Source organism: Polypterus senegalus, chromosome 18 (genome assembly GCF_016835505.1).
Source record: "Polypterus senegalus isolate Bchr_013 chromosome 18, ASM1683550v1, whole genome shotgun sequence".
In the NCBI taxonomy this organism is placed as follows: domain Eukaryota; kingdom Metazoa; phylum Chordata; class Cladistia; order Polypteriformes; family Polypteridae; genus Polypterus; species Polypterus senegalus.
The window spans coordinates 85,841,165-85,867,226 of record NC_053171.1 but is presented as its reverse complement, the minus strand read 5'-3'; the positions used below and the strand labels follow the sequence as shown (position 1 = coordinate 85,867,226).

The 26,062-nt window shown below is 36.2% G+C and overlaps 1 protein-coding gene across 1 annotated transcript in view; it reads left to right on the top strand.

Annotated features, from left to right (window-relative positions):
• The window catches only part of ralgapa1 (Ral GTPase activating protein catalytic subunit alpha 1), a 239,692-nt gene that overhangs the window by 175,015 nt on the left and 38,615 nt on the right, over window positions 1-26,062 (top strand). The window contains 1 exon segment of the mRNA XM_039741861.1: window positions 11,629-11,756. Coding sequence (XP_039597795.1) covers window positions 11,629-11,756 — 128 coding nt within the window.

Genomic DNA, 26,062 nt, shown 5'->3' with positions numbered 1-26,062 from the left:
AAAAAGAATATTAAATTAAATAGTAATAAAAATGCATGTAAAAGCAGACAATAACTTTAGATAATGTTAGCATTTACTCCCCCGGATGGAATTGAAGAGTCGCATAGTGTGGGGTCTCCTCAGTCTGTCAGTGGAGCAGGACGGTGACAGCAGTCTTTTGCTGAAGCTGCTCCTCTGTCTGGAGATGATCCTGTTCAGTGGATGCAGTTGATCCTCCAAGATTGACAGGAGTCTGCTCAGCGCCCGTCGCTCTGCCACAGATGTCAAACTGTCCAGCTCCGTGCCTACAATAGAGCCTGCCTTCCTCACCAGTTTGTCCAGGCGTGAGGCGTCTTTCATCTTTATGCTGCCACCCCAGCACACCACCGCGTAGAAGAGGGCACTTGCAACAATCGTCTGGTAGAACATCTGCAGCATCTTATTGCAGATGTTGAAGGACGCCAACCTTCTAAGAAAGTATAGTTGGCTCTGACCTTTCTTACACAGAGCATCAGTATTGGCAGTCCAGTCCAATTTGTCATCCAGCTGCCCTCCCAGATATTTAAAGGTCTGCATCCTCTGCACACAGTCACCTCTTCATGTGGTCCAGGTGGGGCCTGGGCCTCCTAAAATCCACCACCAGTTCCTTGGTCTTGCTGGTGTTCAGGTGTAAGTGGTTTGAGTCACACCATTTAACAAAGTCTTTGATTAGCTTCCTGTACTCCTCCTCCTGCCCACTCCTGATGCAGCCCACAATAGCAGTGTCATCAGCGAACTTTTGCACGTGGCAGGACTCCGAGTCATATTGGAAGTCTGATGTATATAGATTGAACGGGACCGGAGAAAGTACAGTCCCCTGCGGCACCCCTGTGTTGCTGACCACAATATCAATGTTTTATCGTAACTCTATCATATTGCAGAGCACCCTTTGATGCTTACATTTTATCTGGTATACTGTACATCCTAAATACTTATAATATATGTCAGTATTGTGTTGATTTTAGTTTACAGTATAGTACTAAAAATATAACCTTGTTTACTTTGAAGTGCTGTATAAAATGTATTATTGGTGCTAAGTAAATTGATAACACAGGAATTTGTAAACTATATATAAATTGTAGTCTGAACAATAAATTGAAATAATGCATTTAATAAAATATGCAAACATATTGCTGTACTTTATTTCTGCCCCTTTATCTACATTAAAACGTGGCTCAGTTTACTTTCTAAGGTTTGCTTGTAGGTAATTTGTCTGTAGCTTTTAGTTTTCAGATTTTTATTTACATTGAACCCTTAATGGCTTGATGCTTGTTAAAGTTTAGAACATTTGTGCCGAGTGCATTTTTAATCAAAGATGTATCTTTTTATTATTAGTGAAGAGGAACTTAAATGAAAATAATAAGCAGTAAAGGTTAGCAGTACTGGTACCTTTCCTCAAAGTACTCAATGAATTTGTGGTATGTTTTTAGCCCTGCTGTAGAGAAATACCTTACTTTGAATAAATTGTTTTATTGAGCTTAATATTTTGCCCATACCAAGGAGGCAGATGCATTTATACTTTATTAAAAAGTGTGTTTTTGGGATTTTTTTTTTTTAACATTGCATAGTATAGGATGTCCATCTTGATATTTGATAGATCACTATTCTAGCACCCTGCATGGAGGGAATCTATTTTATGTATAGCCATATGAAACAGATTTACTTGATTAATATGACTTTTCAAATGAACTCCACTATCCTGGCAGAGTGTACTTTCAAGCATTAAAGTAGAATAGGAAAGAAAGGAGTTATAAGACATCTAAAGGGGTTCTCTGAAAAATATGGGGGAGTAGAGTTGATTTTGTTAAGCCTTTGTGTTCACTTTGAAGTAGTATCTTGTTAGTTAACACAAATGCTTCATTTCAGTACTTCTTCCATTTGTATAGGCTAATCATAACTCTGTCACAATGTACTTTCTAAAAAGCAAAGTAGTTGTCCTTTCTCAAAAGGTAAAAGCATTCCCATTTGTTAAGTATATATAATGCTGTCTCTGTCTTTTCACTTACTGTACCAGTAGGAATTTAAATTAGCATAGAGAGACTACTTTAAATTACAGCCCCAGTAGGTGTTTCCCATTTTCATTTGTTGTGTAAAATCATCATTAATGCCAATAAAGCTTGATAATTCTTGGTGTTATTTTATTGTTCACACCTTCCAACAGTGTCATGAAACGGGACGGGGGGTCATCCCACTCTTGGGCAGCTGACTAAGGTTATTTCCATCTATCCATTATCCAACCCCGCTATATCCTAACCACATGGTCATGGGGGTCTGCTGGAGCCAATCCCAGCCAACACAGGGTGCAAGGCAGGAAACAAACCCCGGGCAGATGCCAGCCCATCGCAGTAAGGTTATTTTTTCTGGGCATTTCCATATTAACTGGAAACTTCAATCAAAGTTTTAAAAGTTTTGCAATGGTAAATACAACAAGTAGGGTTTTAAAGGTTAAATTTAAGGTTCCAATTTGAACATTGACTCTGTATAGAGGCAGTGGTAAGCATAACAAATGTTTGGGAAGCTAAGCCAGTATTTCATGGCACAACTTCTGTCAGATTTATAAAATTTACATATGCACAAAAGAGGCATATAATGTGTGTACACAGCTTTCAACGCAAACTTGGAGATTTATAACATGTGTATATTTAAAGTAACTCTGACCCATGTGAATCAGAATCACTTTATTGCTAGTATGTGAAACACCAGAATTGACTTTGGTTAGGTGCAAAACATGAGTTACAGTAACCCAACTCAAGGCAACATAATTTCAAACTCAGCATTAACCTGACACTGTGCAAACCACTTTACAAATAAAACAATTTCTTGATCAAAATAGTAACAAATTTCAATAGTGAACTCAAATTAAAACAAAACTATACAAAAAAATAGATATCAAATAGTACAAATTGAAAAAGTATGAATTATTTACAAATACGCAAATAGCACAGTTACCAGTTATATGTTGCTAAAATAGGAGTAACCCTATGTAAGGTGATTTAGAATATGTATGCCACATTTAAGAGAAACTGAAAAATTATGACACCCTTGATCAAGTAGGTGAAATGCATTCAAACCAGCTAAATGCCGACTCATGCACAAAATAAATCTTACCACTGGGCTGTTATTGTAAGCAGTTATTTTCTATTAATGTACAAGCCACCTGTGATACCAAGATGAGACTGACAAACGTTATAGCTCGTGATCCATTTATTTTGAAGCAAAGTAGCTTTCGCAGACGTGATAGTATTTATCTGTAGTAGCTGACTTATTGGTAAGGTAACCAGTTGAACCCTCATTTTTTCATATGGCCTGTACTTTTCATTGTAACAGCAGTCTTGTCATTATATGTGCTAGCTAACAGTGGCTACCTGCTTGGACAATGTTGCCTGGCTGTTTTCTCTGAACCCCAGAACCAAGAGGTGCTATGGTGCCTTGCACATTCAGTTGCAGGGTACAGCCAGATGCTGTTGAATGAAGGTGGTCAGGTCATGATGCATCAGGAGGGAGGCTGCTTTAATAGCCAGTGAAATTCTTCAGCATTGTAATTGCATATGTCCGAGGTTGATTAGCATGCTACGTATATGGTTGTTTCAGGGCGGCAGCCAGGCAGTTTTTTAGGTGTGTTCATGTAAGCATATTTAGAAGACGATTGTGATTTATAAAGGTAAATTGCATTGAAATGTGCATATGCCATGGTTTTATAAGTCATTTTTTGGGAGTACTCATATTTCCTGTTTGTTAACGTGCATAGTTCAGTAAATTAGACCCTTGGTCTGTTATGGCAAAGTACTGAAACACCGCTGTCAGACTGACAATACCAGTATCACATTCGGAAGCTACTTTTAATGACTTAATGCCCACTGAACGTGGCAGATTTCAGCAACGAGTATATTTTAAAGCTTTTTTGTGCATGCCTGTGCACCCTCAGGATACTTTGTTATTTAACAGTTAGTGATCCATTTGAAGAAGAATGTTTCTCTGTGATCTGCCAAATGAGCAAAAGAAATTAATTACAGTGGGAGACTGCGTTTCACTATGTTAAACAGAAATGTCGGTTCTTTCAAAACCCTTTACTTACCAGCAGTCAGTGCGTACTCATAGTACATATAAAGGTTATCTCAAGAGTTTAAACATGTTTAAGTAGATTAAACCTTTGTGTAGATTGTTATTTTAAGTTATAGTTTAGTCCAAGCTCTCGTTTGTTTTTCTCACTATTTTCATAACCATGGAAAGGGCTTTTCACTAATAGTGGTCCTTTTCTGTCTTATTACTACCACCAAAAGAATTAAATTATTTTCTGGTCTTTTTAAGATCTGACAGTCCTAATTGAAATGTTTGTATAAGCAGGTTTATCTATGCATTAAATAGCTATTAGACATTGTTGATGCAGGTAAGTCAAATATGTATCTATTATTCACTCATTGTCATTTTTTTTTATCTAAATTATAGTTAATAGAAATCTAAGGTTTTCTTTTTGGATTTTAACATCTCAATCTCTGTATACAGTTGCTCGTTTGTATTCCTTCTTTCTTCACAAAACCTCGGCTAACATCCCTCAACCCTGTGCTAGGAGCCATCATTCTAGCATTTTTGGTGTATATGATTCATTTTTACAAATGCTGACATCAAATATATGGTTAAGCACTCCATGTTATTTGTGCTTGCAGAGTTGAATGGTCATCCTGCGTTTGCAGGTTCTACAGGTAAAACCATAGATCTTCTTGTGATTACGTTTTACTTTAAACTAGTTGTATTCAATTACAGTTTTTAGACCAAGAGACTAAGGTATATATCTTAGTTTTGGAGTTTATTTGAAGAGTTTATTAAGTACATTATAAGCTTCTGATTGTTTTATATTGATCTTTGACCTAGATGTGTTTTTATTCATTTTCTTTTTGCTTCCTCATGCTGACAGAGTTCTCATTTAGTACTTTCATTTATTGACGCTTATAATTTTAATTCTTTGTGCTTAAAAAGAGCAAAAATATGAAAAGCTTTTTTAATTATAATATACATATATGAATAAAAACTACATTAATTGAGAATACATCCAGTCATGCGCAAACTTAGATATACTGTATAATCAGTAATGCTACCCAAAGTCATTGGATATTTCAGTTCTTTCAAACATCAGATGCCTTTACCCATATCACCCTGTTAAGGCTGATTATGCCTTCACCTGTATCCAAGTGACATGCAGCCCACCTGCACTTTGACATCCATCCCTGCCTGCAACATTCATCCAGTACCTCCACATACAGTATATGTACCCTTCCATCTTGTCTTCCCACAGAAGAGTTACTTCCTTTGTGATGACCTGTTTTATTGTTTCTGAGATCAGAACGATGTCTGACGTTATTGAAGTCTCTGTGATATGACCTAGGAATTTCAGCTTCTTTTACAGGTCAGCCTTGAGAAAGGCAGTCGGCTTTACTGGAGGATTGATTGTCTGACTGTTCCTTAACTTTTTGCTAATGGTCTCTGTAATGGACTTGAGAGCTTGGTTGTGTTGCGATGATATTGCCCTTTATCCAAAGCCTTAGAGCAATCTCTCAATATATATTTCAGGATCCCTATCTTAAAACACATAGGACACACATGAACTTTTCAGCTATGTCTCATATAAACAATTTCGACTGACTTATCATAGACTCCCTGGATTAGGAACTTAACCTTTTTTGGGATTCCATTGAAACATTTCCTCCCATGTGACTCACTACTCTAACACATGCTCCCAACTTATCCAGGGACATTGTTGTTTGATTGCCACTGTCTTGCTGATTTTTTTTCTCTCCTCCACTGCAATCTTCACTTTCTTCTGTTTCCTTCTCGCAGTGTTGTAATGAAGTATTTCACTCCGAGACAAATGTGCTGCAGCCAGGACTGCCTGATGCACTGTGTCTATCTGCTGTCTTCCATTTCCTTGCATTCCACACTTTAATAACAGCACTGACCATTTTCAAGTCTCTTGATTCTACACATACCATAGGTATCACATTGCTTGTGTCACAGTGAACGCCTCTCTGACTGAGCTTACTAGATGCTTTCGATTTCCCCATTTTTCCACATCTTCATCAAACCACATTTATTCTGTCTTCTTGCTAGCTTGGCATCACTTGATCTTTCTTACGTTACGGGAAGAGCTGACACTGGGAGCTGATAAATTACAGAAGCTCTGGATATGGCCGGTTGATCCTAGCCTGGATCCTTTTGGTTCTCACCAGAATTAGTTTCTGTTTGCTGTGTCATACAAACCTTTGTCAAACATCTCATCCTTGCCTGGAAGATATTCAGACCCCTGTTGTTCTTGCAGATCCTGCAACATATTCAAGTTACAAACATTATAACATTATCCTGTGCCATCATCAGTTGGAATCCTCTAACTGGAGTGCCCATCCTTTCCCTTTTGGAGGTTTCATAGCTTTCTTATGGTGCGTCCTTTCAAAAGTTACAGTTTGGGCTGCCAACCCTCCCCGCTCCAATTCCAGCTATCCTTGGTCATTCCAGGTGTTACCACTTTGGTTGTCATGAAGCCTGTTCCTGATGATCACTAGTGTTCCCAGGCCGCTTCCATTTCAGAATATACCCAGTAATGCACGAACTTGGACACGTCAGCAGTGATGTTGTTATAATTTAGGGTTATTCTTTGTTGGACATGAAAGTAAAACTTTCATGTTACACTGCACGTGTGATGCTACTACTACAAATACTGTTAGTATTTCACAGTTTTTGTCATTGGTTTTTGTGTAAAATTAAAGGCCAATTATTTAGCCCAGATTTAAAAAAAAAAAAAAAAGATATTCTTGCCAAATTTATAATGAAAATTATTGATCTTTAGTTGTCTGCAGGCCAAGATATTTATGGGAATTATAGACATTATATACTTCCCCCTTTTTTTTAACAAAAGGATTTCTAACTTAAATCAGTTTTTTCTCTTGCCTAGTTTTTGTGTGCATTTCACTACCCCTGTCTCAGTCTTTCCTTTTTGAAACCTGTTTGCCTAGGTCACATTCAATGGACAGCACTGGAAAAAAGCTAGAAACCAAGCTCCAGGTGGGGTATCAGTCCACTGCATGCAAAATTCCTATATACGCACACACACACCCCAAAACGCACTGATCCTGTGCCAGTTTAGAATTGCCAAGTAACCTAACATAATATACACAGCCTCAGAGTGTTGGGTTTGAATCCTCACCTGGGATCTCATTTATAAAACGTTTGTCAAGTTGAACGTGAAAATACATAGTACATACGTCAAAAAACTGGAAAATATTTACAACAAAAATTTTCTGATTTATAAAACCTGCCGTACGCACATTTCCACGCAGTTTACCATTTATAAATCACAATTGTCTTGTAAATGTGTATACATGAATGCGCATCATTCCCTGCCTGGTTGCTGACCTGAAACAACCAAAAGTGAAGCATGCCAGTTAACCTCATACATATGCAGTCACGATGCTGCAGAACTTAATTAGCAGATAGATCAGACTTCCTCGCAACACTTGGACACCCTGCCACCTGTGTTCAAGGGTATCTGGCTGGACTACTCAACAGAACATACAAAATTTTGTGTAGCCTTGTAGCATCTCTCTTGTGCATTTTGGAGGTCGTGGAAATCAGAAAGGCATGAGCAGATAGTCACTATTACATGGCACATGTAATGACATCATTGCTGCTATATTGAATAGAACAGGCCTCATAAAAAATGAGGATTCAGCCAGTTACTTTAACAAGATGTTAGGCACCACGTACAGTAATATTACATCTGCCAATGCTACTTGGCCTTAAAATAAATGAATCACGGGTTGACCCAGACCACCAACCCATGGCATTTGTCAGTTTGATCTTGGCATCACAGATGACTTGTGTGTTAATGCAAAATAACTATTTATGATTAACAAAAGCAGATTCATTCTTGGTATATGTCCTTATTGCAATATGAGTGCAGTTGAGTGCTCTAATTACATTAAAAGAACCAGATACTGATGGAAATGGAATTTTTATTTTGGAAAATACATTTTTTTTTTTTTTAATGTTCTGTTTTATTTATGTACAAATACACCATACAAAAACTAGATCTAGCACCTAACTGGTCAGTTAATGGCTTCCTGCACAGTGAGCATGAGATAAAAAGAAGCTTAACTGAGATATTCCTGACCTCTAGTCCAATAGTCCAATTTCCTGAAAAGTGACAATAGATAGCCAGTTTAAACTAATGAAAATCTAAAAAAATAATTCTTCAGCATAAGTATGTGGCATTGCCCCTCTAAAGGGGGAACTAAAATACAGTCTGTACATCATTATTACCACTTTTGAGGTGTAATATGTCACATCAAAGCACATTCTAATAACGGCTCGGTGATATGATTTATCATGAGTATGAGTCGTCATTTAGTTGGTTTGGTTGCATTTCTATACTTCTTCAAGTGTGTCATTATTTCCCAGATTCTAAAAAATGCTATGTATGGATGGGTCAGAGTTGCTATAAATATACTCATGTTCTCCCATCAAGGTTTCTTTTATAATAAAATTTGGAAGAAATTCCAGTATCTCCATTCAGTGCAGAGGCAACAGTGGTTGTTTTTATTATGGCTCAACTCAAAAATAAATTAAACAGATGATCTTTGAAGCATTTAAATATAAATTAAATAGTTATGTTTGGGGGCGGCACAGTGGTAGCGCTGCTGCCTCACAGTTAGAAGACCCGGGTTCACTTCCCGGGTCCTCCCTGCGTGGAGTTTACATGTTCTCCCTGTGTCTGCGTGGGTTTCCTCCCACAGTTTAAAGACATGCAGGTTAGGTGCATTGGCGATTCTAAATTGTCCATAGTGTGTGCTTGATGTGTGCGTGTGTGTGTGCGCGCGCGCGCCCTGCAGTGGGCTGGCACTCTGCCCGGGGTTTGTACCTGCATTGTGCCCTGTGTTGGTGGGATTGGCGCCAGCAGATGACCCCCGTGACCCTGTGTTAGTATACAGTGCATCCGGAAAGTATTCACATGTTACAGCCTTATTCCAAAATGGATTAAATTCATTTTTTTCCTCAGAATTCTACACAGAACACCCCATAATGACAACGTGAAAAAAGTTTACTTGAGGTTTATGCAGATTTATTAAAAATAAAAAAACTGAGAAATCACATGTACGTAAATATTCACAGCCTTTGCCATGAAGCTCAAAATTGAGCTCAGGTGCATCCTGTTTCCCCTGATCATCCTTGAGATGTTTCTGCAGTTTAACTGGAGTCCACTTGTGGTAAATTCAGTTGATTGGACATGATTTGGAAAGGCACTCACCTGTCTATAGAAGGTCCCACATTTGACAGTTCATGTCAGAGCACAAACCAAGCATGAAGTCAAAGGAATTGTCTGTAGACCTCCGTGACAGGATTGTCTCGAGGCACAAATCTGGGGAAGGTTACAGAAAAATTTCTGCTGCTTTGAAGGTCCCAATGAGCACAGTGGCCTCCATCATCCGTAAGTGGAAGAAGTTCAAAACCACCAGGACTCTTCCTAGAGCTGGCCAGCCATCTAAACTGAGCGATCAGGGGAGAAGGGCCCTAGTCAGGGAGGTGACCAAGAACCCGATGGTCACTCTGTCAGAGCTCCAGAGGTCCGCTGTGGAGAGAGGAGAATTATCTTCCAGAAGGACAACCATCTCTGCAGCAATCCACCAATCAAGCCTGTATGGTAGAGTGGCCAGACGGAAGCCACTCCTTAGTAAAAAGGCACATGGCAGCCCGCCTGGAGTTTGCCAAAAGGCACCTGAAGGACTCTCAGACCATGCCAAACAAAATTCTCTGGTCTGATGAGACAGAGAGTGAACTCTTTGCTGTGAATGCCAGGCATCACGTTTGGAGGAAACCAGGCACTGCTCATCACCAGGCCAATACCATCCCTACAGTGAAGCATGGTGGTGGCAGCATCATGCTGTGGGGATGTTTTTCAGCAGCAGGAACTGGGAGACTAGTCAGAATAAAGGGAAAGATGACTGCAGCAATGTACAGAGACATCCTGGATGAAAACCTGCTCCAGAGCGCTCTTGACCTCAGACTGGGGCGACGGTTCATCTTTCAGCAGGACAACAACCCTAAGCACACAGCCAAGATATCAAAGGAGTGGCTTCAGGACAACTCTGTGAATGTCCTTGAGTGGCCCAGCCAGAGCCCAGACTTGAATCTGGTTGAACATCTCTGGAGAGATCTTAAAATGGCTGTGCACCGACGCTTCTGAGTGATTTCTCAGTTTTTTTTTATTTTAAATAAATTTGCAAAAATACCAAGTAAACTTTTTTCACGTTGTCATTATGGAGTGTTGTGTGTAGAATTCTGAGAAAAAAAATTAATTTAATCCTTTTTGGAATAAGGCTGTAACATAACAAAATGTGGAAAAAGCGATGCGCTGTGAATAGTTTCCGGATGCACTGTATATCGGGTTGGATAATGACTGACTGACTCGTTATGTTTGGTGATTAAATCTGAAGTATTAATCATAAAGTGGTATTTATTTTCTCCTAGAACTTTCACATTGACAATAAAGAGTTGCTTATTTCTAAATAATCATATGTATCAAAATTGATTCTTAGGAATGGTAAATCCATTGTAAACTGGTGCCCCTCATGATCCACGTCAGTAACTTGATTTTTTTTAAAAATATGTCATCTTTTCGGATTATAATGCGCTTCCTCTTTTGACATCCAGACAGATTTGCATATATTTCTAGGTTACTGTTGTTTTTTTTTTACGTTTTTGAGTAACATCATTCTTATAATTCCAGTATTGAAATGTCAAAATTTGATAAAGCAGTTTTGTCTTTCTGAAGCACAGATTGCGGAAATGTACACAGATAAGTGGATAAAGCTTGGGACAGAACATGCCTGGTAAATGTAAATGCCACTTTAGGTAGCATTTAATAAAGTATATCCTGCAGACTGTTTTTAAAAGCATGGCGTTCTTATTTTGTTAACGTAATCTTTTTGGAACAAGAGAGGGTGTATCTGGGTGGCACTGTGGCGCAATGGTAGTGCTTCTGCCTCACAGTAAGGAGAACTGGGTTCGCTTCCCAGGTCCTCCCTGCGTGGAGTTTGTATGTTCTCCCCGTGTCTGCGTGGGTTTCCTCCCACAGTCCAAAGACATGCAGGTTAGGTGCATTGGCGATCCTAAATTGTCCCTAGCATGTGCTTGGTGTGTGTGTGTGCCCTGCGATGGGCTGGCGCCCTGCCTGGGGTTTGTTCCCGCCTTGTACCCTGTGCTGGCTGGGATTGGCTCCAGCAGACCCCCGTAACCCTGTGTTAGGATTCAGTGGGTTAGATAATGGATGGATGGAGGGCATCTATTAAACAGATGTATTTTATTTATGCACATTTCAAAAGATTTCAAAATATACATTTTAATAAATTAAAATTTGAAGATTGAGTATTTACAGCTTTTTTTCATAGTTTAGCAGCATCATACTTTATTCTTAAATATACTGCATTAAAAGCACTTTATTTAAATAAAAAATATATGCTAATTTAAGTTTCTCAGTCTTGTTTATAAGATTTGAACATTTTAACAGCTAGTGTCCTGTTAATATCATTAACACACAATGCTTTCTTAATTTTTTTCTTCCTCAAGGTTCCATTTTTTGGTCCTCTCTTTGATGGAGCCATTATAGACGAAAAAATACTTCCAACAATGGTGCGTGCAACTGCAATCAATGCTAGCAGAGCTCTAAAGTCACTGATTCCATTATACCAGAATTTGTATCCTTCTGCATTAAGTGTTGCTTTTAGTTTTTTTTTTTCTTCAGCCAGAAGAACAAAAATGTGGTATAATAATGTAAACAAGGTAAGTTCTCTTTTGCTGCCTTTCAGTTTCTTGGGAAAGTTCATAATTAATTGATGAATCATCATGAGGTGCTTACAGAGTGTTTACTGTTCTATTGTTAATTTGTGTAGACAACAATCATTTTCTGTACGTAGTTGCTTATGTTTTTGGATGAAGAAAGGATATGGAGTTTTGCATATTATTGATTATATATGTGAAAATATTTGTGTCTTTATACAAGTAAATAAAATCTGTTGAAACTTGATCTATAATGGAAATATAGAAATGCAACTATTTCCTTATTGTATACCCTGTCTACTGTACTATATTTCTCTTAACATCAGGATTTCTGTTAATAATGTTGATCAGCATCTTGTTCAACTTTTTGGCTAAATGTTTTATATATATTTTTTTTTATAGTATATTGAAACTTTAAGTTATTGCAAGAACAAGTCTCTTCTGCACTAATATAACACTCAGTCAATATAGGGAATTGTTGTGGGTTTTTTTTTTTTGTTTAATAGTCTACATTTCTCAAAATTCAAAAGTGCACTTTCAACAACAGTATTCTAAAACTTGTAGCCAGTAAAAAAAAAAAAAAGTCAGTCAATTCTGATATTTTTAAGTAGGCTTTAATCTTTAGTTAAAAATCTTTTCTTTTTTATTTGAATTTATAAAAAGCATGTAACATTCCATACACACAAAAACTAAATTAGAGGAGATGAAGGCCAACAGCCAGAGTAAAACCTTTAAGAGTAGAAAAGAGGGAGGCGAATCCTATTCCCCAATATAAAAAACCTTTTCTAAAATGTTATTGATTAGATCCTTCCAGGTTTTTAAAAAAGTTTTCAACAGATCCACTAAGTAAGAATTAGATTTTTTTCCCAATTTCAAATAGTATATAACATCAGTTACCCACTGACTTAAAAGAGGTGGGCTAGGAATCTTCCAGTTGAGCAAGATAAGTCAATGTGCTAAAGGCAAATACAGGTTGTTTGTCCTTCTCCACTTTAAGCAAATCTGGGAGTACAGTTCACCAAACACAGCTCTTAATGGATTAGGGTTGATTGTGACACCAAAGCTTCCTGATAGGCATTTAAAAATGTTGTTCCAGAATGATGTTAATTTGGTGCACGCCCAAAACATGTGGCCCAATGAGGCTGAAGCTCGATTGCAATGTTCGCAGGATGTTGCCTGTTGTTTTTGGAAAATTTTAAATCAGATAGATGTGCTTAATAAAAGATTTTAAGTTGAATAATTATATACTTTGCGCATATGGAACTAGAATGAATTTTGTGCATGGCTTCCTTCCACTCCTTTTCTGAAATGTTGAGTAAAAGATCCTTTTCTCACTGTACTCTGGGATCTTTGAAAGAGAAGGACTTTAAAATGTGTTTATATATTATAGAGATGCTGTCCTCGGGAGTAATCAACATTTCTTCTGGAATAGAAACATGTTGGAGGTGAGGGAATTTGGTCAGATTTTGTTTATCAAAGTTTCCGATTTGGAGATAGTGGAAACATTGTGTTGATGGGAAGCTAAATTTGGAGTATAAATTGTTTGTAGGATGCAAAGACATTATCTATGTACAAATCTCTAAATGATTTAATCCAGTACATTTTCAAAAAATTAAAACTGTGTAAGTTTGAGAGGTTTGAAAGAGGTGGTTATTGTGGAGTGTTGCCACAGATAAAAGCTTCTCTTTCTCGATGTGCTTTTTATATTGGTTCCATATTCTGAGTGCATGAAGGACAATTGGGTTGTTAGTATATAGACAATAACTTGTATTTACTTGGGCACAAAGCAAGGGATATAAAGAAGTACTGCAGGATTGTATTACTATTGCCAAGCCTGTGTGTGTTTATCTATTTGTGTCAATGTCCAGGTTTTTATAGCTTGTATATTTATATACCCAATAATAAAATTGAAAGTTAAGTAGAGCCATGCTATATTATGCTTTAGGTCATTGTAGGGTCGCCCTTTGGATGCATGGAGGTTTTGAATTCTAAATAAATGAAGTTATGGTTGAATCTAATTTCTTAAAAAATGATTTGTTAACATATATGGGAATACTTTGAAATTGACCAAGAAGCTTAGGAAGGATGTTCACCTTGACGGTGTTAATTCTCCCTGCTAAAGTTAGGTGGAGAGTAGACCATCTATGCACATCTTGTTTTAAGTTTTACCATGCAGACAGTAAAATTGTGTTGGAAAAGAGCTTTATATTTACTTGTGATGTTTACCCCTAGATATTTAAACTGATCAGTTATGATAAAAGGGAATGTGTCCAATCTAATGCTAGTGAGTTCACTGGGAGTCCAGATATCTTTTGAAATTCTGCTAGTGCTGTTAGGACTGCATGCACAGTATTTTGTGGATCTGATATATATATATATAGATATATAGATATATATAGATATATATAGATATAGATATATATATATATAGATATTTTCTGTTAAAGTCCTTCTCTAATAATCCCCTTTATCTCAGAAGCATTTCGAAATTAAATGGCCATTGACCTAATAGCAGTGGTACTAGATAAGGATACCCGCTCTAGTTTGAAGTAGTCTGAAATAATGTTAATCTAAACTGAAGCTTTGGGACTGGTATGCAGTAGTTTGATCCTTGTTTGTCCTTGATATACTCTGGCCAAACCCAAATTTGTGCAATGTAGTGAATAGGCAGTCCCATTCAACCATATCGAAAGCTTTTTATGCATCCTGTGATGAGACTTTATGGATGAAAATATTTCTTTAAGCAGGCATTGAATGTTGGAAGTTAAATGTCTGCCTTGGTCCTATGATATTACTGAAGGAAGCACTTTCTCAATCCTTCTAGCTAGAACTTTGGAAAGTTTCTTAGCAGCATTATTCAGAAGTGAGATTGGTCTGTATAATGTACATTATAATAACTCCTTATTTTTCTTAGGAAAGACGGTAATTAATGCTTGGCGAAAAGTTTGCGGTAAAATGTCTCTGGCTTCTATAAATGTTGTTAATAAAAGGGGAGCTAACTGAATTGAAATTTTTTTTATAAACTTCTGCAAGGTAGCCATCAGGGCCTGCTGCTTTCCCACTTTGAAGTGAATGTATTGTGTCTAGTAATTCTGAGAGTGAAAGAGGTTTATCCAGTTCCTCTGCACTGAGAGTATATAGTTGTGGTCATCAAAAAACGCATTAGATTGTGTTTTGTCTTCTTTAAACTGAGTGGAATATAAGGACTTATAGTAGTCTCTAAATGTATGCATTATATTCCTATGGTCAATGATTTTGTCTCTGTCTGTGTTGGTAATTAATGGTATTGCATTGCGAACTTCGTGCTTGTGGATTTGTTGAGCTAAGATCTTAAAAGCCTTTTCCCTGTGTTCATAGTACTGATGTCATGATTTAAAAATGAGTTGTTGTGTTACTTTTGTTGTCAGGAGGTTGAGTTCTGATTACAAAGCCTGTCTTTTCCTGTAAAGTGCCTCATTAGGAACCTGACTTGCTCATGATCTATTCTGGTAATTTCACTGATTAACTGTGATGCCTTCTTGGTTTCCGATTTAACTCCTGTCTGTAAATAACATGGTATCAATTACATCTTCAGTTGATGTGTGCAGAGTTCACTAGGTCAAGACATTCCTAGAATCCAGGAAGACAGTCCAAAAGAAAATGACAGTGTCGCAATGCAAAGACGAAAAAGAGAACCAAATTATTCATTATTGAACTAAACAGTGAAAAAATTTGAAAAAAAATAACACCAAAAGTATGGAAAGAGCATACAAACCTGACAAGTATAAAGTTATCAGAGAAGACAAAACAGAAGTTAGTCTTCTTGGTTCTATTTGTATTACCTTTGATGAAGTACAAGTAGATTGAATCATTTTTTATCTGCCTCTCTGCTCCCTTGCAACTGAAAATATGGGTATCTGAAGTACAATAAAGATAAAGCCATAAAGCCATGCCATACTGACTCCTCACATATTTTATATGTTTTGCAATTGGCGAGTCCCGTAGCTGGTTTAAAACTAACACCTCATAAATTAAGCCAAATACAGGTAAAAGATAATAATGAATCTAACTTTCAATTATTATCAATACTTATTTTTCTGTTTCTGTTATAATATTTTTACAAATAAATATATTTTTGTAATACATTAATGGTCCTTTTCTAGTTTTGAACTTAATATGAAATTGGCTACATAATTGCTGATATGTAGCTGAGTAATTTAGGAGTCAAGACCTAAAACAAAAATTAATTATTGTCTGAGGAAGACTTGATATTCAAGAGCCTTTTCACTTTATGTGTACAATTCTCATTGCCAGCCATGTTGTTTGGAAGTGTACAGTAGGTTCTGATAGCTTTCACACATTTGGCCTGGCCCGTAGAACTCTGTATAGGCTGTTTGTATATACCAGAATATGCAGGACATCTTTGGTTTTATATTAATTTTGGTGACTAAATTGTTTTACTCAACCTACATACTGTCTTTTTGTGTTATGGTGAAATAAATATTTGCACAACATAGAGAAAATAGGTAGCCAGCAGTCAAAAGAGCAAACATATGATAGCACAATATAGAGGGAATATATATTATGTTTTTAGAACTTTCACTAATTATAAGAGTGCAAATAAATGGTATACAGTTAATGTGTGCATTACTTTATATATAATTGATTGTCCAGATCATGTAGAGTAATACTGGCTAGTAGAGAAACATACCTTATATACCATAGAAAAAAAATACAATAATAATAATAATACAATACAGAAAGTCAAATTTAAGCAAAGTTGGCACATGGATCGTGTTTCTGCCACACTATTCCAGTGTTCTGAGTCCAGAATGGTAGCCTGAACACTGCCGGTGTAAAATTTGCACATTAACTGCTTGTGTCTATTATTTTTTTACTCTGAAGTTGCTATATAAATAAAATGTATTATTAGTATTATTATTAGTTACCTTTATATGAGTAACTGGTCCCTTGTGCAAATGAATAATAATCTATTTTTAGAAAAACTCTAGTCTTGCAGAGCCAGACATGTAAGATACACGTCTGAAGACAACCATGAATGAATTTGGCCCTAAAGTAAGTAAAAATAATTAGACATTTCACTGAATGTGACATTTCTAAACCAATCCAATACCTTATGAAGGTGGAGTTCAAGAGTAGGAACAGTAATATAAACAGCTTAGAGTAACAGTGTGCTTGTTAACTTGGTCCAACAGACAGTAAGCCTGTGTTCATGATGTATAAACATGGCTGAAAACCCTCCTTAAAAAAAATAAACCTCTGCATAAAGTATAAATATGTGATGATGTGTGCAGGGAACACTTTACATGTGTAAAAAAAATAATCGGAACCTGTTGCAAAGGACAACCCCTTCTGTAAGCATTTTATACTTTGGCATGTAAAGATATCATTGGGCTAGTGGTAAACATGAACAATGCACAGATGTTGGCTGTAGTATGTGTCTGTTGCTCTCTGTATTCAACACAAGGTTGAAAGAAATGGCATCTGTGTCGAAAACATGAACTGTAAAATATGTATTTGAAATGAACAGTATACCATTTCACTGAGTTAAAAGGAGGTGAATAAAACTGCTGTTAAGCAAGTTTTTAAGGAAGAATCACAGAAGATGCAATTTTCTGTCCTCGGTACACCTGAAACAATAAATGTGCCTAACAAAAAAATACAACACCAGCAAAACTATGGACAAGGCCACACAGAACTCAAAGTCACACCTCGTGTCTTGGCGATTAACCAAAGTAAGTTAACATTACTATCTGATTGTAAGTGCAAACATGCTGTACCTGAATACAGTAGCAGAATGTTAACACGAGATATATAATGCAGTCCTACAGTCTACAATAACACATTTTTTAATGTTTTATCTTGAAAATGTAATTGTTCTTTTCAAAACATACACTCATGTCAAATCTGTTGATTGAACATGCTTCCAAACAGCTGGGACAGTCGAGTTTTTATCACTGTGTAACTTCACCATTTCTTTTAATAACACTTATTAAGAGTTTTGGCACTGAAGGCATTGGGTCTGACAAGCAGAATTTTATTGCATTCATCCATCATGTAGGTCTTCCACTGTGCACTTGTGCAGGGCCTTTGTTTCCATATTTTGTTCTTCATAATGCATCACACATTCTTAATTGGAGACAGGTCAGGACTGCAGGCAGGCCATCCACTTGTAGTCCAGGCAGAATGTTGTTTGGTGGTGTTTTGCTGGAAAATGCAGGGATGTTCCTGGAAATGACTGTGTCTGGATGGCAGCATATGTTGCTCCAAAATCTGTACTCGTCTTTCTCCATTAATATTGCTCTCACAGATGTACAAGTTACCTATGCCATGAGCAATGACACTCCCCCATTACCATAATCGACACTGGCTTTTTGGGCCTGACGATTATAACAGCTTGGAAGGGCCTTTTCTTCTTTGGCCGAAGAGCACAATGGCTATTTTTTCCAATCACTATTTCAAGTGTTGATACTTTGGAACACAAATCACAATTCCACTGTGCTACTTTCCATCTCAGATGAAACCAAGCCCAGAGGAGTCAGTGATGCTTCTGGACAGTATGGCTTCTGTGGATGCAGCTATGAATGGTGTTGACTAATAAAGGTTTACCAAAGTATTTCCCAGCTCGTGTCATGATATTTATTACAGATACCTGATGGATTTTAGGGCAGTGTTGATCGGAAGTAATGCTTATTCAGAATTGGATTTTTGGTCTTGCCCTTAATGTATGTGACTATATTCTTTGAATCTTTTAATTATATTGTATACTACAAAATCACACCAGTTTGCCTTTGGGAAACATTGTTCTCAAAGTGTCAGATTATTCGCTGGTGACCCATCCTTGCTCTGGTTGGACTAGACCTTTTTTGTAGGCTGTTTATATATTATATCAAGATTACCTCACTAGTTTCACATTACCTTTTTATTTCAACTTGTCACATTGTTATTAATCCTAAACTGCCCCTGTTCTAACTTTTTTGGAACGTATTGCAGGCATCTGTTTCATAATAAACTTGCATCTTCAGAAAACAATGCAGTGGATTAGATATAACTTTAAATACCTTGTCTTTATACTGTTTTTTTGTTTGAATACAAGACAAAGTAATTTTTAAAAATTACTCTTTTTGCATTTTCTATACTGGCCCAACATTTTTTTAGATTTGGGGTTGTATATATTTACGGACACAAAAATGCATCTCTTGCCACTATTTGTTGCTTTTATGCCATGTAGTGATGCAATAATCAAAATGAAAGTAAGATGTATAAATGAATCATTAAGCTTCAGTTAATGAGCTACAGAATTGTTAACAACAATTTTGCCATTCTATTTTCTCCATGCCTTTTGTTCATTTTTTTAAATCTCTTTTTCCTTGTCTTTCCATAATTGTTTAATACGTGAGTTGAAAAGGGACACTGCAACTACGAACATTTATAAAGTCCATAGACTGGAAGATTTTAATGTGGGTTTTGGGAAAGAACCCTGTGGATGGAGTCTTTTCAGTGATAGATTTTGCCACTACTCGCGACAAACTATTTAGCGAGTTGTTCTGACGTGTGTTCTTGTTCAAGAATCACGTCTGGCCCCACAAGACTAGACCTCCTGACACTGCATGGTTGTCAACTTTTCATTATTGATATATTTTTTTTTTGCCTGAAATTCATACATTTTAATTGTTCATCTTTATATTGTAGACACAAAACTGTGCATCACAAATAAACATCTCAAATTAGCTATTAAAGCTAAATGCTTTTATAAGGAAAAGTCACATTTAGAGTCACATACTATATTTAATTTGTAGGTTTGTACATCATTTAGAATTAACTGTTTACAAAGTAGGGAGCACAAGTATGATTTTTTTTAATTTGTATTTTATAACTTTAATTCATAGCTTGTAAATAAAAATGAGTGGCAGGTGTTAAATTCATTGATCCAAAGTCTTCCATTACTATTCAGGTTATGAGAGGTTAGAGATTATGACATTAAGGTTAAAGAGATGTTTAGGGTTTAAATATTTTAACATAGCTACATCAATATAGTATTCTATTCTTTTAACCGACTTTCTATTACTACTAACTTGTGCCTCTGCACCATGTTTATTTCAGTTTTGATCTTGTATTCTATTATTTTTTGAGCTGTAATATAGAATTTAAGGTACAATTTCTGCTGAAAATAATTCACAATAATGTGTTCAATTGATTACTTGAATAGGAATGGAACTAAAATCTCACTTTAGGGGAGAGATCTTAAAACTGTAAATATCATGTGTCTTTAATATAACCAGTTGTTTTAATTGTCATAGTCCGTTGTAGTTCTCACATGCCAGACAGGTTAAAAAATTGAAACCAATTTTACAGCACCTTCATTTTATCATTCTTCTTTAATTTAGCGTTTTATCTGATGCCTCAGCCGACAAGATGGGTTTGCAGATGGGCAGAGGCATGCTGCATTGATCAAACTTAATGGCATTAAAGGACCTCTCTCTCATTGTGCCAGACTGCCTTGTGTATTTCTTTTGAAAAGTAATGACAGCAGCTTGCCTCATAACCAAGGGGGGGAAAATGAGAGAATTTTTGCTTGTCAATAAATATTGACATTTTTTTTCTTCCCTGGTCTTCCAGAAATTAAATGCTGTACGAAATGTACCTTAAATCGAGAATATGTGGGCTGTCTTTACTGATCATGCCTTGTATACAATGATGATATTAAAGTGATTTGCTTTGAAATTTTACATTTATTCAAGGATCAACTATTTTGATATAGGTGCAGTTCCTTGGCCAGCTGAACATGTGCTTTGCTTTTATCCACTGTAAGTGATGGATTTATTTGTTATCATTTTTGGATTGTTAATTTGTTGAACTTGAATGTTACACATATTGAAAATTGCATAGACTTAGAGGAATTATAGTATTTTAAATTTAAAGGTATCCTAAAAAAGAAGTTAGAGCTACCTATTTTTATTGACCAATTTGATGCCTTTAATATTAATATTATTACGCACATTTACAAGTTGTAGATTTGCACATGTGAGTGGAAAGGTTTGTTTTTGTGTTTTAGAGTTTACACAAAATCCCATTCTATTTCTAAGTAGTGTCTGTTCCATTTGATATATGTCTGGTGGAATGTTGTGCTTTCCTTTTCTTTCAGATTTATATTTTGGGGGAAAAACATATGTTTTAGATATAGAGAAAATAATTTATTCTATATAGTTAGATATTAAACAACATCTTTTTAGCTTTTATCCCTACCATATACTTATTTTCAAATAATAACAGAGTCTCTTGAAATATTTTATATTTATGTGTTATGTATAAACCATTTTTACTTCGAAAGATTCCTCAGCCAAAACCTGCTTTCCTTTTTTGAAGACAGAAAGATTGTTAGGATCAGCTTGAATCTTAGCTCCAGGCAATCTTGTCCATCTGTGTATCTATATTCTGCTCAATAAAGAAGTGCAGTATTGATTGGCGTGTGTTGCATGGGTCGATCATCCTGACAGCCAGAATTACAGTAATCTGTCATTATCGACGGATGTCTTTCGAGCCCCGATCTTTTCCTTTGCCTGTCCTGCCTTATCTTGCTTTGGTTATAATTGAAGTACATTTAGCTGAAATCTCTGATTGTTTTGTCATGGAAAAGGTGCTTTATGTTGTTGATTGTGCTCTGTGTCAAATTTAATGGCTTGATCATGCAATTAGGGTTTTAATGTATCACTGGGGAGTGAGGAGTAGACAGGCGTTCAATGTAATGATTGGGCCCAAGAGGGAAAATACAGGCTTGATCTATTAGTTACCTGTTGATGCTGTTGACAGAAGTTGGAATTTTTCTGCAATGAATAATTCCAAAGCATCACCTTAAATACCTTTGATTTATCTCTGTATAAATCACATATTAAAGTAAAATATGATTTGCACCGATTTTATTTGGTTACTCTGGGAATTATTTCACAAATTTCTGATGAAAAATTACATATGCATTTAACTCTCCAGTGGTATTTCATATTTAAATTTTGAAACAAAATATTTGCAGTAATAGTAATTGTCTCAGATATTTGCTAAAATACATAAACAATGTTTTAGTTTGAAGGTTTCTTTGTTAAAAGATCATAACAGTGCATTTTATTTTGATTTGACCTGCAGATAGCATGCTATATTCATGCAAGGTGAAGGCAAACATCACTAGCTGTATCTTTTTTTAGAATTTTTAAAAAACAATATACATAAAGGAGGTATTTTTCTCCTGGCAATGTTGGTCAAGGTTATTCTCTTAAAACAATGAGGAAATTAGATTTTTTCAATTACTTTAACAGGGTTTATATTATATTTTCCTAAGAAGATGGTTAAGACAAAGAGTAGTTAGTCAATTTCCACAACACAACTTTTAAGCCAAATATGCATATGATAATTCCTTTGAACTTTTTTTTTTATCCCAGTTAACACAAGAGGGTAATCAATATACTGATGAAAGCTATTGAAAATGTCTCCAAACCTGGAAACTGTAAAATGAGGCAGCAACATTCTGTAAGATATGAAGCCTGACAAGCACTCTTGTAGTTATCGTGTTGAGACAGTAAACCACTAGTTTGTTATTAGTACAGTCCAGGCATCCCAGAATTTTGGTGATAGTTTACAAATATTAACTGCAAGGAAAATTTATTGTATCCATAAATTAATTAGTTTAGTTATTACATAATTGATTATACCTGTATTTCACAAAGAAAGTCAAATTATTTTCCAAATTTCCTATCAGTAAATAAAGAAAACATGTAATGTATAGTAATACCTTGGCGTAGAAACGTGGTAGGATACGAATTTCATTTTCTTTTGAGTCCCTTTTTAAAATATGCATTTTGGGTATTAATATAGTAGTCAAGAGACCCAAATATGTCTTTGTTGCTGTAAACAACCTCACCTCTACCATCTCCCTCTGACTACTGTACAGTTTATAAACAACCAGTCAATATGGTTTTTCTCACATTTTTTCAGAGTAGCATCAAAGCCATGCCTTTGTCCAACTCCCTTGTTTCTTTGAGTGATTTGCTTGGCTAATGTTTTGACATGCAAGCTGTTTATAAAAAATGTAGAACTCTGCTCCACAAGCTATAGCCACCGTCCATCTGTTGGAGGCCGATTGTGAAGGCAGAGACAATAAAAGGAAAAAACAGTCAGGGGTGTTAAGCAGCTTGCCCATTGGTCTGCCAGTGGAGTGTGTGAGACAGAAGCCGTGAAGTGGGAATTGAAGCGGAGTTTTGGTGGCTCCTGATTTGTAGTGATAAAGCAACTGGGTGGCTGGGGTCAACATATGGTTCAGCGTGATAGAGAAAGCTTGGGTCAGTGCCTTCTCCCTTAGTTTTGGCTTCCAATGCAATTGAGTTGATGAAACCTGGCTGCTTCTCCCATTGTTTTATTTCACTCTAATAAAAGCAGCCAAATATGAGCGGATCCTTTCAGCTCTCCTAGCCATTTTATACAATAGCCTTTTTGTGTTATCACAATGATTTGACCTGCTGTGTATAAAAGATCTTCTAGAAAGGGAGGAGCTTGTCATGACTAATTGTTGCTTGTAGCAATTAAAAATAGAAAAGATGCAGTTAGATCTAATCTTTGTGTTATTCCTTCTTTAATTTGTTTTCCGAAAAGCTGCTAACAACTGTTTCATGTTAGGGTTAAAAAAGGTTAGGAATTTCTTTAAGACATTAAATATTTATATGTAGGAACGCTTTTGATTTAATTGTTTGTATCTGTGTTTAAATGTTAAATTATGCATTCTAGAACAATTAATGAAATAATGCAAGTAGTAAAAAGATGTAACTTCTTTTAATTATTTTAGAATTTTTTGATAGTATCAATTAAACATTTTCTGGTTTTCTATTATACTGTACTTGTATGCATTTAGTTCACAGACATTGGTAAATTAATGAGTTTTTCATTTTAAAAGCAAGTTATAAATTTTATTATGGAAAAAACTTTATTTGCAGATCCATGGAAACCAACATCCTATGTTTGAATACCACAGCTGGTTGTTCTCCATATTGAGTTTACATGTTCCACTGTGTCTGTGTGCCGTTTTCCTTACTTGGCAACTCCAAATTAGCCCTGTGTGAATACAGGTTTGTATGTAAGATGACCCTACATTGTACTGTTGCCCTGTCCATGGCTGGTTCCTGAATTCAGTCTGAGGCACTGCCCCTCACTACTCTGAATTGTATTGTGCAGTTTTGAAAATATGTTACGTTTGTTTACAGAAATGGTCCTCTCAGAGTCCATGGAGATAGCCATCAGAATGAGGCCAAAAGAATAACAGCATTTACAAACAATCCAGTCTTTAGGTTCACTTTGTGAATACTGCCAACAGAACACCCTTGACACAAAATCACTTTAAACTGATTTAACTTTGTGTCAAAATGCAAACGCATCCCCTTTCGTGAAGTAGTAACCTCTGTACCTGTGCTTTTGCAGAATCTTTTTTCAGGATACCATAGGATTTTCCCAAGGCAACACAACACAGGTAGACAGATTTGGATATTCTCCATTTGCATTCATATAGTTGTGTAAACACATGTAGTTGGCTCACTGTTTTCATGCCAGATTGATGGTGGTGATGATGATGATGATAATAATAATGCATTTTATTTATGTCATGCCTTTCCCATGCTCAAGGCGTTCCACATTGATTCTCACAAATATTATATACTGTTTGACTGTCGGCCACAGTCTTCATTCAGTGTCCCAGCATAGACTTTCCTAATAAAGCCAGAGGAGTTTAGTTTATTGTGAATTCAAAAAACATTTCATTTTATTCCATTGGAAAAACAGAAACTACCACCCCATCTTGCCAGTTCCTAGGTATAGTCATTGTTTCCATGTCTCAGCAACAGTATTTATTGATTTCAGCATTTGCAGTTAGATCTCATTTGTTGCGCACCCTTCCTTGCCACCAAGGAGGTTTTTGTCTACTGCAGTGATCTCAACTGTAGTTCCTGGTAGTGCTTTTTCCAAGGAGAGCTCTCTAGCCAGGTTGTAGGGTCAATCTCAAAGTGCCTCTTCTGCCTCGTGATAATACCGAAATTTCAAAGTCAATGTTGCACCATCCTGGCTGCAAACAGTCTGGACATAGTCACTTCTGCCATGTTTCCAGTAGTCAATTGCTGGGCAGAACATCTTTAAGTCATCCCAGAAGGTAATTCTCTCTGGCTTTACTAATCTCCTTATACGTACAGGTCTTTGCTTCAGCCTCCACAATTGCTTTATTGGCATGGTTTCCCTGTTTAGTTAGATCCTCGTGTCCTCTGGATAACATCACAAAGTCCTCTCTCTTTAACTTGCTGCTTTTTTTTACAGTTGGTGTCTGACAGTGTGTCCTGAAGCTAAAAGCATTCCAGACAGCGACCATCTTCTAGATTCTGTTTTTTTAACTGTTTACATAATCAAGGTGTTGAAAATGATCCATTCAGGTTATTTACCTTCTTTGTGGCACTGCCTTGCCTACCTTCAGTTAATTTCATGCATAACCGATTATTTATTAGTTACTTAAAATTAATGCATATTGGTGCTGTTAATTAAGGTTTTCATTTTCCATTTTTTGAAAAGCAAATATATTTTTTTAATCTTCAGGTATAATTCTCCCTACATTCTTGAGCAAATATGTTTTCTTTATTTGCAAAGTTATATTTTGTATATACTGTATTGGCCTTTGTATTATATTGCACCTGCAAATTGTTCACTTTCAGTGTTTGTTTTAGCACATTGCAGCTTTCATGTATAAATTATTCAAATATGAGTGCAATGTTTTTGGAAATATAGAATGATTCAAGTGCAGAATCAGCTTAAACATGAAAGAAACCTTGTACTTGGCTTAAGAAAGAAGATCATTGTGCCTAAAGGGAAAAATCTGCCTCATTATTTTGCTGTACAGATTTTAAAGCAATAACTGGAAGAATACACTGAGCTCCATTTATAATAGGCTGGCTGTGTTTAAGTCAAGATTAATAGATGGAAATAAGATGTTGAACTCCAGTCCCAGATCTTGTCAGCATCCCTGCGGCATTGTGCATTAGTCAGCTCGATCTGTTGCTAATCTTCAGTGTTGTGACATTGGTTTTAATGACAGGTTATTGAGGCTTGTTACAGCTCATCTCTGAAATAAAATCGCTTATTGCCTTCATAGTAGCAGCAAAGAATGGAAAAAATAAACTAATTACTGTGCACTTGGGTGTACATACATGCC